The 16,296-nt window shown below is 36.1% G+C and overlaps 3 protein-coding genes across 5 annotated transcripts; all 3 read left to right on the top strand.

Annotated features, from left to right (window-relative positions):
* The first annotated feature begins 752 nt into the window (after positions 1–752).
* On the top strand, positions 753–2,446 carry LOC132130545 (ependymin-2). Its single transcript, XM_059542287.1, has 6 exons — positions 753–885; positions 1,005–1,039; positions 1,378–1,512; positions 1,635–1,821; positions 1,943–2,027; positions 2,138–2,446. The coding sequence occupies exons 1-6, from the start codon at positions 801–803 to the stop codon at positions 2,259–2,261; spliced, it is 651 nt and encodes a 216-aa protein (XP_059398270.1). The 5' UTR covers positions 753–800; the 3' UTR covers positions 2,262–2,446.
* Positions 2,447–3,597: 1,151 nt separating this feature from the next.
* LOC132139542 (pannexin-1-like) lies at positions 3,598–10,569 on the top strand. 3 transcript variants are annotated; one of them, XR_009433639.1, is made up of 8 exons: positions 3,598–3,834; positions 5,392–5,528; positions 5,612–5,811; positions 6,909–7,114; positions 7,227–7,537; positions 7,713–7,863; positions 8,739–10,186; positions 10,340–10,569. XR_009433639.1 is itself a non-coding variant. In XM_059547971.1 (7 exons), the coding sequence occupies exons 1-7, from the start codon at positions 3,654–3,656 to the stop codon at positions 8,822–8,824; spliced, it is 1,239 nt and encodes a 412-aa protein (XP_059403954.1). In that variant the 5' UTR covers positions 3,598–3,653; the 3' UTR covers positions 8,825–10,274. The 3 variants fall into 3 exon arrangements, 2 of the variants coding, with proteins under 2 accessions (XP_059403954.1, XP_059403953.1); XM_059547971.1 differs by lacking the exon at positions 10,340–10,569 and having other exon boundaries at positions 7,713–7,830; positions 8,739–10,274; XM_059547970.1 differs by lacking the exon at positions 10,340–10,569 and having other exon boundaries at positions 8,739–10,271.
* A 1,564-nt stretch (positions 10,570–12,133) lies between these two features.
* On the top strand, positions 12,134–13,538 carry LOC132130540 (insulin). Its single transcript, XM_059542274.1, has 3 exons — positions 12,134–12,251; positions 12,367–12,551; positions 13,278–13,538. The coding sequence occupies exons 1-3, from the start codon at positions 12,172–12,174 to the stop codon at positions 13,424–13,426; spliced, it is 414 nt and encodes a 137-aa protein (XP_059398257.1). The 5' UTR covers positions 12,134–12,171; the 3' UTR covers positions 13,427–13,538.
* The last annotated feature ends 2,758 nt before the right edge of the window (positions 13,539–16,296 follow it).

Raw genomic sequence — 16,296 nt, 5'->3', positions numbered from 1 at the left:
GCATAAAACAGCAATAGTGAAAGTGGCCTAACAACATTTAGGGGGATTTCTTGTGTCCTCTTTACAAGAAAACAGAATCAATAAATTATAGTCGAAATTCTTGATATGCAGTTGAGTTTCTAGATATGCAGTTGGGTTTGTGCATGTCTCAGGTGTAAATAATCAACAATAGCTGCATGCAAATGAGAAGTTTGTCTTCATCTTGTCCGATTTCTAATGGTACAAAAATATGTAAAATCACAAGGGCGACAAAACAACTGACCAGAGGATTGGGGTAAATTTTTAAAATGTACAAATCAGATGCAACTGCTTCTAAGTATTGCAAGTGCAGTCCTCTGTTAGTAGAACAGAATGACGAGGAAACAGAGAACGTACCAGATGGCTTTTTGTTTTCACACCTGTATAACCGACTTTTTTTCTTTTTCCCTTGATTGAGAAGTTTAGTCGGGGCATCCTCAGTGTAATCCTCACCTTACATGAACCAAAATCATGCGATACGACACCAACTGTCTCTGGACCAGTATGGAGCCAGTACCGCTGAGTGCCGATCAGAGGCCGGACGGGGGGGGTTGTTTGTATAAATTCATTTTTTTTTGACCTTGTTTCTCTTGTGAATGGTCATTTGTGCCAATTCTGTCCAGCTTTCAGAATGTGATTTTGAAACATCTTTTGTTTGTTCCATTGCTGGATGTCCAGAGATGGAAGGGAGGGGGCATTTATATGGGGTGCAGGGGTTATATATAAAAAGAGCAGTCTGAATGATTGTGCATGTGTCTGGACCTGAATAAAGTTAGAGAGCAATGATGCATACAGTCAAGCTGCTCTGTGTGGTTTTCTCGTGCCTTTGTGCTGTTGCCTGGGCTTCATCTGATCGCCAGCCATGTCGTAAGAGCTCTATATTTTTCTCTAATGTTACTTATATTACAATCATATTTTGGAATCAGAATATTCTCAGAAGCTGCAGCAGATGTGAAGAAATTATACTTTTAATATTTCTCTTACAGATTCACCACCATTGACCAGTGGAACAATGAAAGTGGTGAGTGTACAAAATTTCAAAAAGATGTTTAATATTTGTATCAGGTTGCGAGTGTACGATCTGGCTCTTTTTGTTTAATACAAACACTAATTTACAGGCATCTACAGTGAACATATTCCCTTGAAAATGCATTTTTAATTTGTTTAATTAGCCTGTGTGATAAAATATTTGTAAAATAAGGCAGTGTGGTGGAGCACATATGTTTACCCTAAGAAATTCTATTTGCATTTAAAACCTTTCGTTACCGTAAACCTATTGCAAGCTTCAGAACTATTAAAAGCTAAATAAAAAGTTTTTTTATTGAACATTTATACTGTTCTCTTTTATGTCACATGCAGGTTTCAACGGGGGGTCATGACCTTGCATCTGGAGAGTTCAGTTATGACTCCAAAGCGAATAAATTTCGTTTTGTGGAGGACGCTGCTCATGCAAACAAAACTTCTCATACGGATGTGCTCGTACATTTTGAAGAGGTAGGCCTAATCAGCAAATCTGTCTCTCTATTCCTCTTCTTCTTTCAGCTTGTGATTCACAAGTTTTTGATTTTGTAGCTTTTTTTCAGCAGAATATATTCAAGCACTTTATTTCCACACAGGGTATACTTTATGAGATAGACAGTAAAAACGAAAGTTGCAAGAAGGAGACTCTGCAGTTTCGTAAGCACCTGATGGAGATTCCACCCGATGCCACTCACGAGTCTGAGATTTACATGGGCAGCCCCGCCATCACAGAACAGGGACTCAGAGTTCGTGTGTGGAGTGGAAAGTTGCCTGAACTTCACGGTCAGTACCTGTTTTATTTGTTTGATTATTATTATTATTTTTTTTTTTTTCAAAATAATGCTTTTTATTGTGTATCAAAATATCATATTTATTTTTTGGTGGATTCCAATTTCCTTTTCAGCTCACTACTCTCTGTCAACCACTTCCTGTGGCTGTTTGCCGGTCTCTGGCTCCTACTATGGTGATAAGAAGGACCTTCTCTTCAGGTATAGCAGAAAATAAATTCAAGTTTCTCTAAAAATGTTGAAGATGTCTACATTTTATTGTATCCTTCAGTTTTGCATATCAGTCATTAAACAGCTATTTTCGGCTTCAGTTTTTTCGGGGTTGAAACAGAAGTTGATGACCTGCAAGTGTTTGTACCCCCGGCCTACTGTGAGGGGGTGGCATTTGAGGAGGCCCCAGATGACCACAGCTTCTTTGACCTGTTCCACGATTGAAAAGAACATAAGATGATATACAAAAGGTCAAAGATGGCTGCATACAATAATAAAAAGAGCAATTAAATAAAAACTATTCCCTGTATCCATATTTCTTTCTTCAGAAATTGTCTGCAGTTTCTTTCTTACTATCTTTTGCAACTTGTTTCTTCACTGAAGTCAATAAAGCTGAGCTTTCACTGAAATCCATTTTTGATGTTTGTTTGAAAAAAAAAAATCACAAATCCGTGTGGACAACAGAGGTGCTAAGAAAATCAGCAATTCTACAGTAAAACTTAATGATCATTGAACAGAAAGTAAAAAGTCACAAAAAATTCTTATTTCCAGGAAAAGATAACTAAATAAATCTTTAAAAAAGAGTTTTATGTTGAATACTGGGACAATATTTTCATACCATGTTATTGACCAGTTAGTTCATGCTACTAAAATGATAAACACAGGAGGACTGGATAAATTATAAATGCACAATGATGAATGGAAAATGAACTGCATTTCTTTAATTACTGGTTGTTTAGTGCTACAATAGCTTTTGTTTGTTTGTTTCAATAAGAAATACTCACTTATACATAAGCGATGTAAATGGGATGGCAGGGTCATTGTCACAGACAGAAAGAAATAGAGTAAAGGGAAGCTTGTGAAAGTTGCATGGAGCCTCCATCTGACATTTCTTCACTGTTTGAGGTTTAGCTAACCAGCACTTCTGTCTCTCTGCAAAGTTAGGGAAATTTCCCAACTTCAGTGGTTAGCGACACGGATAATTAATTTTTTCCACTTCTTATTTTTGTGTTCTTTAGTGTAGTGTGATGGAGAAAGAAAGAAAGAAAGAAAGAGAGAAAGAAAGAAAGAAAGAAAGAAAGAAAGAAAGAAAGAAAGAAAGAATGTCCGTGTCATATGGTTACTTTAAGAGAATCCCACAGGAAGTAGTAGCTATGGAGAGTATTGCGATGAAAAAACCCATTGTTTTCTTTCTGCTGTCAGTCCAGGAGCGCACATGAAACTATATTATTATTAAACAACATTATTATCATTATTACTCTGTTAGTTTACTACTAGCCTAGAAGTTAGGTTTAGGGTTAGGCATATGCCTCTCACTTTATTGCTGTCTTTATTTGATAACAGACTTGTCATAAGTCTTTTTTCTTTGTCTCATAAAATCACACAATCACAGTAGGCCTATAGCCTAAATTTAATGGAGGCTATGCACGTCAAGCTTAAAACGTTTTAATACGTTTTAATAAAAAAGATGTGGACGACTGTATCAATCTGACTTAAGACTGAATTAAGGTTTCTACAATTCCCTCTGATGATGATGTTGTTGTTATTGGTTGCACGAAACCCTGCCCACCGGAACTAGAGGTGCACTTGACACATACTGTACATTTAATCGCAACAATGGCAATAGCACGCGTTGCTACCGAATATGTGTTTTCTGATTTTTTGTTGAAAGAGCCGAGTGATTCTAAGTATAAAGGCGTGCGGCTGGAACTGGCAACAGACAAACTGGTCTGTTTTATCGCGGTTGGGCTTCCTTTGTTATTCATCTCACTCGCCTTTGCACAAGAAGTCTCTGTGGGTCAGTAAAAGCATTTTATCACCGCTACAAAAAATTTGCGGGAAAAAAGTCAACAGTGTTTACTCTGAAACGTCTGATAGAGATGAGAGGCTTAAAACTGTGGTTTCATGTTCATACTGATAAACATGAGGCGCATCTCTTGGTAATCTTTTTGGCTACCAATTGTTGAAAGACACTCGCTAAACCGACATTTACTCCATTGTATTTGTAGAGTGTTTTGTAATATTTCGTTACAGCTGGAAGGGAGTGTTTTAAAACAACTTATTACTTGGACAAAGACCAGCGTCGGTTTCTAGGCTAATCGGTTTTGCGTTTAAATCCTGAATGGGCGCGTCACTGCTGAGGAGGACGCGCCAGGAGCGATGTGCGCGTTCACAAAACAAAACAAAACATAATGAGGCACATGCAGCAGTTTATAAGCATGCGAAGTTGCGAACTGTTATTTTGCAGGATAAATGCACTTATTTTGTAGTTTTAAATAATTATTGCGGCCAGTCGTTTGCCTCAAGCATTGTAACCATTATATCTTTCGTTTATTTTTATTTCAGCCAATATAGTTGAGGGCGTCTTATCGGTGTTGGTATAGGCCTAATGAGTCGAAGCCTGGTCGAAGGCAGAAATAACACACTTTTTCAGTCATATCTAAACCAGAGTGTTGTGCTTGGCAAAGTTCTGTCATCCTGAGACAGGAGTGTAGCCTAATTGTCTCACAAAATTTCAAACAGGAAGTGAAAAAAAGCCCAATGTTCTTTTCTACTTGATTGTATGAGTTCGGAAATCTGTTAGGTTCTCTAGGTTGTTGGTTAAAAGTTGCAACACTATCTATTAGCCATACAAGATGAATGTAATCGTGGTAATGGGGTCTATTAGTTTTTAATAAATAATATTTTAATAAATGTTAACTGTTTTAATTCATATTAAAATTCTTTTATACATTTTATTATAATATTAGAATTATTAATTTAAGATGTGCTCTTATTTGGCATTAAATGGATTTATATAATTTATATTTCAAGTGCTGCAATTACCATAATGAGAATGATTGTAACACTCTGATTTGTTAGTTTACTCAAAAAAAAAAAAAATTTACTCACTCTCATTTAATTCCAAATCTGACTTTAATTTATCTGCAGAATTGTTATTTTCATACAACAGAGCTCCAATATTCTTCAGTTAATCTTCTTTTGTGCTACTTTCAGCAATACTTCACAGACATCAAGAAACAGTAGGTAGATTAGTAGTCTGTAAATTATGAAGGAAGCAATTGTCTTCCCACTTGTTCCTCTAGTTTTGATGAATTTAAGATGAGTGTTTATAAAAGAAGTTTATAAAATAGACATAATTAACACAAAGAACACCATAATGCACTTACCTTAATATCACATCGCAGGAATATCGATTGCTCATAACACAGATGCAAAAACACTTTGTATTTTTGTATTAAGTATCATAGTTGAGCATTTTTGGGATGATATTAATATAATTTCCATTACCTAGCTCTTTTTATGTTTTAATGTAAGAAAATTACAAGTTCTTGTGTAATGTCCACTCTCTTAGGTTCTCAGATCACATGTTTTCCCCCAACTAATTTCACATTGAGGCAGGCTGCATATGTGGACTCCTTCTGCTGGGCTGCAGTAGAGCATCACCCAACAGAAAATGGGGCAGATAGCACCCCTCTTTATCTACACAAGGTAGCATATAGTGAACAACGATATATCAAAATATGTTCTTTGTTGCTTTGTTATTGTCTTATTCTCTGTCTCTTTACCTGCAGTTCTTTCCTTATATCCTTCTGCTGGTCGCCATCCTCATGTACATTCCTGCTCTCTTCTGGCGCTTCACGGCTGCCCCTTCCCTATCCTCTGACCTCAGTTTTATCATGGAGGAACTCGACCGTTGCTACAACCGTGCCATCCGCCTCGCCAAGAGCCTCACATCCAAACAAGACAAGGACATTGCAGAAGACCCACACAGGTGAAGTGCACTGAACATTTTCACAAATCTAGCTATGATGGCAAACCTGAAGTTTAAAATCGTGAGAAATACAATGTTCGATTATCATAGGGTGCTTCTAAAACTGCTTCTAAAAGTCATTATCAACACTGTACATTAAAAAAACAAAAGCTTTAATTGATTCAGAACATTTAAATATTCCAAAAAGTCGGTTTGCTTCCAGATCAACTTTGTTCCAGACTGAGACTCAAAAAATCTGTATCAGTAAATATATTTGTAAAGTTTTTATAGAAGTCTCTTACCCTTATGAAAAATGAGTTTATTCAAGTGTGCTATTAGTATACTTCTTTTAACTAAACATGGGAAAGTATACTTTCAGTCTACTTTTTATGTACTTCTCAGAAATGTGCTTTAAGGACTTCTCAAAAATATAAATAAAATTGCATTTAAGTATACTAGACTTATACTTAGAAAAAGTTTAAATATATTTGAGCTATAGCTACTTGCTCCTGGGAATCCTTGTTTTCATTGTTATAAGGCAGGGGGCGCTATTACACATCTTCTGTACAGAAACAATTCAGTCTTTTTTCAGCTTTTTGTTCAAACTGTTGTTTATTTATTTTTATTTAAAAAACTTGACCACATTCAAGTGTTTACAAAAAAGAATGCTAAAATAATATGCTTTTGTTTACAAGCAGTTACCATGTTCTTTCTTTTGATGTATGTATGTATGTTCAGATAGCCTATTCATGTAACAAAGTATATTAATACCTAAATAGGGACACAGTAGTATTCGTAAAGTATGATGTAAAGTTCACTTAAAGTAAGAGTGGAGAGTTCAAAAGAACTACATTCATTTGAAATATAAATCTATGGTAACATTAAAAAAATGCTTTTACTGACACTTTTAATCAATTTAAATCATCATTGCTGAATCAAATCATTTTCCAGTTTGAATGCTTGTGAACAACTAACTTCTTTGCTATTTAAGCTTCCTTTCCATTTCCTTTCCTTCCTCACTCATAACACAAGTATTGAAATATCCTTAATATTCCTGATTCTGCTGATCTTAACCTTAATCTTAAACCCCCTATTCTCTCTCTTTCTCTCTCTCTCAGTGGTCTTGAAATGACTGAAGCTTGTTTTAAGTACCCTCTTGTAGAGCAGTATTTAAAGACAAAGCGTTCATCGTGGGCTTTGGCTGCAAAGTATCTGCTTTGTCGGGTTTTAACATTCCTCACTTTACTGCTGGCCTGCTTTTATCTGACCTACTACATCTTTTGGGTTTCACCTAGTGATCAATTCTCCTGTAACCTGCGCAGAGGTGTGTGCCAGATAGTGTTTCATAGTGTGATAGTGTTTGATAGACTTAAGAATTGAATATTAACATGTGGTAATGTTTTTTTTTTCTGAACTGTGTTTGTGTTTTTCTCCAGGTATATTAGTAAATGAGAGTGCGGTGCCAGATGCAGTTCAATGTAAGCTGGTGGCAGTGGGTGTTTTCCGCCTGCTAAGTTGCATGAATCTGGTGGTGTATTTACTTTTAGTACCAGCTGTGGTTTACACTGCCTTCCAACCTGCATGCCAGCACCAGCGTGCTCAGTTCCTCCGTCCATACCACCTACTGCCTGCGTTCGGTCACGTGCTGGATTTGCAGCCTACCACTCGCCGTTATGATGACCTCAGCATCTACCTGCTGTTCTTGGAGGAAAACCTGAGTGAGCTTAAGAGCTACAAATGTTTACAGGTTTGTGCATGTGTGCAGTTGAATTTTATGCATCTGTTTTATATTTTTGTCAGGGTGTCGAGTTCTTAATACATTGTTGTATCTGGTGAAAATGCACTAGTATCCCATTCCCAGAACTGAAAGCTGGTGTCAGTGAGCGAAGACTAATACATTTGTTTGTGGTTTGTGTACGAAGGTGTTGGAGCTGCTGTCAGAGGGAGGGGAAGCAGCATTTGACACCATGTGTCTCCTCAGGACACTAGGACAAGTGAGGACTGACATGGTGGACAGAAAACAAGCTCAAACTGTAAAGGGTAATGCAGAGAAAGAAATCTCTGAAATAAAGGGTAAGTGTAACATCAGTAAAGTGAAAATAAGACACACAATATTCTTAAAGGATAAGTTCACTTTCAAATTAAAATTCCCTGATAATTTACTCACCCCCATGTCATCCAAGATGGTTACGGCTTTCTTTCTTCAGTCGAAAAGAAATTAAGTTTTTTTGATTAAATCATTCCAGGATTATTCTCCTTATATTGGACTTCAACGGCTACCAAATGGTTGAAGGTAAAGATTACAGTTTCAGTGCAGCTTCAAAGGGCTCTACACGATCCCAGACAAGGAATAAGGGTCTTATCTAGCAAAACGATTGGTGGGTTTAAAAAAATAAAAAATGTATATGCGTTATAAACAAAAATGCTCAACAATGCACTGTGATGCGCATCAATCACTTCACGTAATGCGAATCATGTTGAAAAGGTCACGCGTGACGTAGGTGGAGGTACCGAGTCAGTGTTTACAACTCGAACATGCAACGACTAAGTCAAACGGTCTACAAAAAAGTTAGCTCCTTTTTTTGTAAATGGTGTAAATTATCAGGAAATTTTTATTTGAAAGTGAACTAATCCTTTAAGTCACAGTTACTTGCATTTCCTTCAGAATTAATTTGCCCTTTTTTGGTATAATTTACTGCTAATATTATGTTGGCTTATTAAAAGTGTAAAATAAATCTGTCATATTTGTGAATCCAATGAAATACAGCTTTGAAAAAAATATTTTTAAGTCCAAATGTGGATTTTATGTTTCTTATATGAAGATAATGAACACACTAATGTCATGTTCTTTTTGTCGGGAGGTAGAAAAAAAAGCATGCAGGGAAGACATCTGTCTTGTTGAATCAACTGTTGCTATATCAACTTGTATGAATGTGTTTTATCTCTAGATGCCACTTCTGTTCTGCTGGATGATGGAGTACAGATGGAAAAAAGTTGCAGCTGTGTGAAAGACGTAAGACACAGGGTGGTCTAACATATAACAAAGTCAAATCAAATGACAAACAATTAGTTTACATGTTTTTTTGAATATAAAGGAAATGTAAGATTACATAATGCTTGAATATAACACTTTACTAATTTACTAACTGCAGAACTGAGCTTTTTATGCCTTTATATTTTTTAATAACTTTAAGTTATTCATGAGGTTGATGAATGTTAAGTCCCTATTGTATGCATTATGAAAACAATGATACAAAATATGTTCTGGGGCGACCTTTGTGGGTACAGTGATGTTGCAACAATGAATCTAAATAATAATTAATATGCTAATGTTAGAATACTAACAACTAACTTCTGCCAATGTTGTTTCTTGGTAACAAACCATTTAAGCAATTCCTCTTAACATACTAATAATTTCAATAATTATAGAATGATTGCATGGTGAGTAATGTGAACAAAAAGTCATAAAAATGTTCATTATAAACCATCCATTGCTAATCTTATATGCACCATGTACTTGCAAAATGAAGAAATTGGGGTGCAGAAAAGATGGTGTTTCCCTGAGGCAACATCATAGTTAAGACAGAAAAGATATGTTCATTGTAATCTCTAAATGATTGGAAATTATTTTTGGTGTGCAAACCAAGGATTAATTAGGTTCTATTTCTAGAGGTAGTGATGCACTGCCTATGCAAAAGCAATAATCAAACATACAAACTATAATGTATGATATGTATAATTATATTTCTTTGTTTTTATGTTAAATATTTAGCAGTTTTATATTTATTTGATACAGATTTACAGTATTGTGTCAGAGATTATTATTTTGTAGCTCTAATTGTAATGTTTTTGTTTTATGTTTTCTAACCTTAAAGGGGGTCATCGGGTGCCCATTATTATATGGATGCCCGTTAGTTTATATGATTTTTTAAGAGTCTTAATTAAAAGTCTATAACATACTTTGGCTGAAATTTCTCAAAAGTAGTGTAGAAAACACCCTTTTTACCCGGTCAAAATCAGCTCTGTTTTCAGCACGCAGTTCTAGTCCATGTTGCTTTAAATGCTAATGAGCTCTGCTGACCCCGCCCCTCTCTTCTGTGAAAAACAGTTATACTCACTTCTTCTGGAGATGAAGCTGGATCACGAATGATTCACCTGAACATAAATGCAGATAGGCAGATCAGGGATCGGTGCATCCCTTTCAAAATGAAAGTAATGTTAATCCTCTGGATCTTCAGCGGCTCAGATGTCGGGAGTAAATAAGGACTGTTATGTTCATTATTACATCCAGCAACACAACATCTCAATCGCTTAATCTGAGACATTCTTGTCTTCCCCTGCACCTGAGTCGACACAATGGTGGACAGCTCTCCACTCACTCAGGGCTGGTCTTGAAGTAAGATGGCCCTGTCAATCAATTATTGTGGGAGGGGCCAGTGCAGAACCACCTCATTCTTACAGGAATCTCAGAAAAACCTGATTTGAGAAAGGGGATTTTAAAATAGGGATTTAAAAAAAACACTGGGTGGATTTTTTTTTATCATTATAGGGTGGATCTGTGAAGACACTTCCAACACACATTTATGTTCAGACAACAACAAAAGTGAATTTTGCATCCGATGACCCCTTTAAATCCTTCAAAGGTGTTAAATGGCATGTCTTCAGAGGTGATCTCTTTAAACATGGTGCTTGTAACCCTAATAAAAGATTTTAATGGACTGCATTCAGGGATGTAGAATACAGGCTTGTAATGTAATAAAAGCACTCCATTTCCCCCATACATCTGTATTTTTCTTTGTTATCATGGATTTATATACTATATATTTATATGCCAAAAGTCATGAAGTTAAGCACTAATGTTCAGATATACAGTACTGTGCAAAAGTCATAGGCCACATTATTTTTGCCATTAGATGTAATAATAAAATGAGATTTTTGTTTGCACAAGGAGTCTGACAGCAGCCATTGCTCCACACAGAGATCTGATCTCACCATAATCAGTCTTTCTGGAATAACTTGAAGAAAAAGAACAAACTGTGGCAATGTCTCCAAAATGCTTCAAGAAACCTGCATAGCTTCAGTACTCTGCAAAGTTTTAGACATTTGTGTAAAAATGCTGTAAAGTGAGGATGCCGTCAAAAATAATGCCATAAATAGATTTTATTAATAAACATCTATTAACTAAATAAAATCAACATTTGGTGTGATCACATTATGCGTTAAAAAAAACTTTTGTCCTAGTTGCATTTGTGCAGTGTTTTTTAGGTAGCTTTGCAGGTAGGTTTCCTGAAATGTCTCGGAGACAATGCCACAGTTCTTCTGGATTGAGTCTGTCTCAGTTTGTTCTGTTTCTTCAAGTTATTCCAGACAGACTGATGATGGTGAGGTCAGATCTCTGTGTGGAGCACTGGCTGCTTTCAGACTCCTTGTGCAAACAAAATCTCACTGGATTATTACAAATAATAGCAAAAATAATGTTATGTGAACTGATATTTCCTATTGACACACTACAGCAAAAGATAGAAATAACTGACTTAAAACCATTTTTTGTTGGCGAAAATACTAGTGGCCTACGGCTTTTGCACAGCACTGTATTTCAGTAAACCAGCTTTACATTCTCATTACTGCTAAATATCAAATATTGTTGCATTTTTATTGCTAAGCTCCAGAAAATAAGTAATGAGGTTCTTTGACAGTTAGAGACTTGAAAAACAAAGACACAGGATTAAAGAAGAGCAAGGCAAAAAGTTCTTCTTCCGGCTAATAAGGTTCTTAATAGAGCTGTTGCTACATGTACCAAGAACCATTAAAGAACTGCTTTTTTTTAGATTGGAGTATAGAGGGTAGAACAATATGAATGTGTGTGGTAATTTACCATAAAATCTTTCAAAACATGGCCATTACATACATCATAAATAATCACACAAATCTTCATTGCTAGAAAATGTCACAGAGAGGACGTCACAAACATTACTAATGTTTAATGAGACATCTAATCCCATTTTCTGAAGAGTGAGATGGAGACACTGTTGTTTGTCTCACAAGCTTTACAAAAAAGCTACCAGCTGTCACCTTCAAACAGATCCACGATCAGGTCATTCTGTATAAACTTCTATCCTCAACAGTTATTAACAATTAACCAAAACCCACTTGAGATTGTCAGCACAGACTACTAGACCTGCGTGAACACCAGAATGTGTTTGTCTTTCATGAGCATAGTAGCACTCAGGAGTTAATGTGAATTGGTTGGACAAACACAGCTAATGTGGCATGTGTAACGGGACAGTCACTTAAAAGTGCCAAGTGTGTTTGCGCACAAGATTTGTTTTCCGCTGATTCAGGCAAAGACTGCACAACCCACCTAAAAACACATGTATAAAAATGAGAAGCACACGCTGTTTGTCCCAAACCTTCGCTCGTCTACCATCTCTACCATTCCTTGTCCTCTGCTTCAAGAACAGGTAAGTAAACAGCAGAACGGTAAATCAACAGATAATGCTATTGCAACTGGTGTGTCATGATGTAGATGTATACATATTTGATCAGTAAAAGTGCATACATCTGTTTTTCTGTCAGTGTGACCATGGCAGTTTGGATCCAGGCTGGTGCTCTGTTGTTTCTTTTGGCCGTCTCCGGTGTGAACGCTAACGCAGGGGCCCCGCAGCACCTGTGTGGATCTCATCTGGTCGATGCCCTCTACCTGGTCTGTGGGCCAACAGGCTTCTTCTATAACCCCAAGAGAGATGTTGACCCTATTCTGGGTAAGTAAGGCTGTGTTTCTATTAGATGAGCTTTGAAGAATAGTACCTTGATATGGGAAGAGATGCAAGGATACTAATAATACTCTGGAGACTGCAAAGATATTCAACCTATCCTGTTATTAATGTATTGAGTATTTTGTAATGTACACAGTCTTATGTACACGTTTTATTCACCTTCTAAATGCATAATGAAGATGACTAATATGCTGATTTGGTGCTCAAGTAACATTTCTTATTATCATCAATGTTGGAGTGAGTTGTGCTGCTTAATATTTTTGTGTAAACTGTCATACATTTTTCAAGATTCTCTGATAAATAGAAAGTAAAAAAATGCCTTCATTGTAACTTCTGATAAATTTCATGCATAGGCTACTTGCCGAATAAAAATATTAATTTATTTATTGAAAGGTAGTGTATGTGTATAAAATACTGTATATATATATATATATATATATATATATATATATATATATATATATATATAATGTGTAAAACAATTAAAAGGTGCATTTATAGTATCTCATAGACATAACATTTTGGGGAGAATTCAAAAAGATTTGAACCCCTGTGGCAATGAATGAGGGTCTGATCTGATTGCCTGCATTTTTTCTTTATCCAACTGAATGGGGAACTTAAAAAAAGAGAAACTATTACAATTGGCCCTGTTTTACACTAATATAAAACTAGACTAATGTCAGCATTTTCTCTATTGTTGTATTTTTCCAGGTTTCCTTCCTCCAAAATCTGCCCAGGAAACTGAGGTGGCTGACTTTGCATTTAAAGATCATGCCGAGCTGATAAGGAAGAGAGGCATTGTAGAGCAGTGTTGCCACAAACCCTGCAGTATCTTCGAGCTGCAGAATTACTGTAACTAAAAGAACATGTCCTGTGACAACCGCCAATGACTTCACCACCTGTTTGCACACAGGTATCAGCCTTAATGCTCTTGATTTGTTTTTCATAGAAAATTAAATTTTATCAAATGAATGCTGTTGTTTTTGTATCATTACATTTCAATTTAAATAAGGCATTTAGAAATTCCAGTCATTTAAAAGAAAACAATTCAGTTTTATTTGACAAGTTGTGAACATTAAGATAAACAGGGAATAAATTACATTAGTTCAGCCCCATCTGAGTTCTCCTGATTGAATTCAGACTGTGCTCAGATTTCGAGACTTATGGTTCCTTGACTAAATCTTGAAACCTCAAACCTCTAGAGTGGAGTCTAAGTCAAGTCTTACAACCTGACCAGCCAAACCATGGGTTAGTCCATCATGACAGACATCATGAAAGACTTGAGGATACAGAAACAAAACAGCTTGTTTAATTCTGAGTCAGAGATGTGGAAATGCTCATAAAAATTAGATTTTGATGCAACTTTGACTATACTGAATATGGCTTCGTAAATAGTGGTGTATCTGCAAGATTGTGACATCCTGTTTCAAGTGTTATAATGTAGTATAGTTTATTTTTAATAATTCTAAGGTTAATATTTGTCAAATGTAACAACGTCCCTCTAAAATGTTGTGGGATAATACATAAAATTTCCAACGTTTCCAAAAAGTATCTACTTTAAAAAAAAACAATATAGTTACAGCTTTTTACACATTTACTTCCTACTATATATTGTATAGCTTTGTATGTGATGATTATAAATCTTAAAGATAGGCACTACAGTACGGTTTGGATAATCAGAGAAATCGGTTTTCATGACCTCTTTGTAATACTCCAGTGGGTTTAAAGATATACAGTGAAATCATTCATTTAGATAAACAAAATATCATTCAAAAGTTATATATAATATAACCAGTATTAATGCGATAACATCAGGGCTGGACTGGGACAAAAAATTGGCCTGGGCATTTTTGCCCAGACCGGCCCACTATATGATCATAAACACCACCCATCTTTGCACGCCCTTAATCATATGCATACCAACTCCTATTCATTAAAACCACTAATGCCCTGTAATGAGTGAGTATAGGAACGAGTGAGAGTTAACCGATGAAATAAGTCAAAATTGTATATTTATTAATACAGTTGAACTATACCCCACAGCGGTGAATTCTAAAACAAACTATAAGCGGCTCTGGCATAGCAATACCAGTGTTTTTTACAGGATTTTTGTTAAAACTATGGTGGTGTCTCCTCGGTCCTTCTAGGGGGGTTCGGGGGCCGCTCGCTCACTCGTTTAAAGTTGTGATTGGGCCAGCCCAGTGTCAATCAAGAAAAGAGCCAATGGGCCGCTGATCTACGTGTTTCATGGGCTGGTCTGTCAGAAAAAAAAAACTAACACTGACTTTGACCAATGCATTACTCCGGCACAAACCCAGCGCCGCCAATTAAGCAAAACAAAACGAATGGGCCGCCGATGTACACATTTTATGGGCCGTTTAAAAAAAAAAAAAAAAAAAAAAGTATGAGTATGAGATATCGGCCCAAAAAGCACGTCGGCCCACCGGGCAAATGCCCGGTATGCCCAATGGCCAGTACAGCCATGGATAACATTCAATCTACTGATATAGCACGTCGCTCAGTATCTAAAGGAAACTCAGTGAGAAACACAACAAATTGACAACATCATACATGTACCAAAATTGATTTATTGTTCATTCTCACTTTTTTAAAAAGCTATCCTGACCCTCCTTCATCACAGGATCGTTTCGCTGTTTTTCCCCCCCTCCATCATAATTAAATACATATTTTTAATCAGACTCATATTCTGAAATATTGAAACCAGCAAAAACCTCCCTGTATAGATCTTCTGTCATGCACGTTACTATATTAGCCTAATACCATTAAAAAAGAAAGAAAGAAAGAGAAGTACCAATATATATTTTTTCTTTTGTTCATACGTGAAAGAAACAGGTTCAGTTACGGTCGACTAAAGGCAGTGTTTTGCACTTCTAACACACAACCAGACAACCACTACAGTGATTCTGAGAAGTCCTTCATTTGAGTGGGACAAACGATACCATGTGAGCCACATAAAAAGGCCACAACCTTTTTTCTCTCAAACCTTTTTAAAAGCATAACATAAATGCTGTTTCTTTCCAACATGAAAGGAAATAAACCAACTACTCACAGCAGAAATAGCTGCGCTGCTAATTAATAGAAACTAAAGGCACCAGGAAGAATGAAACAAAAATGGTAGGCGAGTGTGCAAGTGGTCAAGAGTCTAGACGCTTCTCCCACAAATTAGCCCACATCCAAAAATTAGATAGCCATGTACAGGTTTTCTCTTTAATTTACATTTGCAGGCATGTAACTGGGCTGAGATTTTGGAGAAAAAAATTCACGCTCTCCTATATTCATTAAAAATACCTGCTGATCAACGTACTGTATGACCACAAGAGGGAAGCAGAATATTCATTTACAAAGAGCAAGAGTTGTTGAATTATTAAGGACTGACCCTTGCTTGATATAACTTGAATTCAGACAACACAACTGATTTGGGTCAGATTCTTTCTGATTACAATAATATTAGTTTTTTTTGTTGCAAACTTAAAAGTTTTATAAAATATTCTGTAAAGGTTTTTAATATAAATCACTGTGATCAGTTCATGTTAAAATTACAATAAAGTCATTTTTTCACATGAGTCTATATTGAAAATGATCATGAAATACATAGTTTCAAAGTGTCAGAGCAGAACAGTCGCATGCAACCCAGAATTTTTGAGTAATTCTCTTTTAGCAGTTTCTAAGGAAAGTTTATTATTAAATTCAGCAGGTCATGTGTTGTGAA

Source organism: Carassius carassius, chromosome 4 (assembly GCF_963082965.1).
Source record: "Carassius carassius chromosome 4, fCarCar2.1, whole genome shotgun sequence".
Taxonomy (NCBI): domain Eukaryota; kingdom Metazoa; phylum Chordata; class Actinopteri; order Cypriniformes; family Cyprinidae; genus Carassius; species Carassius carassius.
This window is presented reverse-complemented; position numbering and strand designations above follow the sequence as displayed.

What these genes read in the sequence shown, in the direction of transcription:
- LOC132139542 (XM_059547970.1), top strand. Translation starts at nt 3,654, where the DNA reads ATGGCAATAGCACGCGTTGCTACCGAATATGTGTTTTCTGATTTTTTG. An exon ending in AGAGCTACAAATGTTTACAG is followed by an intron (nt 7,538 to 7,712) that starts GTTTGTGCATGT and finishes TTGTGTACGAAG; the next exon opens with GTGTTGGAGCTGCTGTCAGA. An exon ending in AGAAATCTCTGAAATAAAGG is followed by an intron (nt 7,864 to 8,738) that starts GTAAGTGTAACA and finishes TTTTATCTCTAG; the next exon opens with ATGCCACTTCTGTTCTGCTG.
- LOC132130545 (XM_059542287.1), top strand. Translation starts at nt 801, where the DNA reads ATGATGCATACAGTCAAGCTGCTCTGTGTGGTTTTCTCGTGCCTTTGT. An exon ending in ATCTGATCGCCAGCCATGTC is followed by an intron (nt 886 to 1,004) that starts GTAAGAGCTCTA and finishes TTTCTCTTACAG; the next exon opens with ATTCACCACCATTGACCAGT. An exon ending in AAAGTTGCCTGAACTTCACG is followed by an intron (nt 1,822 to 1,942) that starts GTCAGTACCTGT and finishes TTTCCTTTTCAG; the next exon opens with CTCACTACTCTCTGTCAACC.
- LOC132130540 (XM_059542274.1), top strand. Translation starts at nt 12,172, where the DNA reads ATGAGAAGCACACGCTGTTTGTCCCAAACCTTCGCTCGTCTACCATCT. An exon ending in GTCCTCTGCTTCAAGAACAG is followed by an intron (nt 12,252 to 12,366) that starts GTAAGTAAACAG and finishes TTTTTCTGTCAG; the next exon opens with TGTGACCATGGCAGTTTGGA. An exon ending in AGATGTTGACCCTATTCTGG is followed by an intron (nt 12,552 to 13,277) that starts GTAAGTAAGGCT and finishes GTATTTTTCCAG; the next exon opens with GTTTCCTTCCTCCAAAATCT.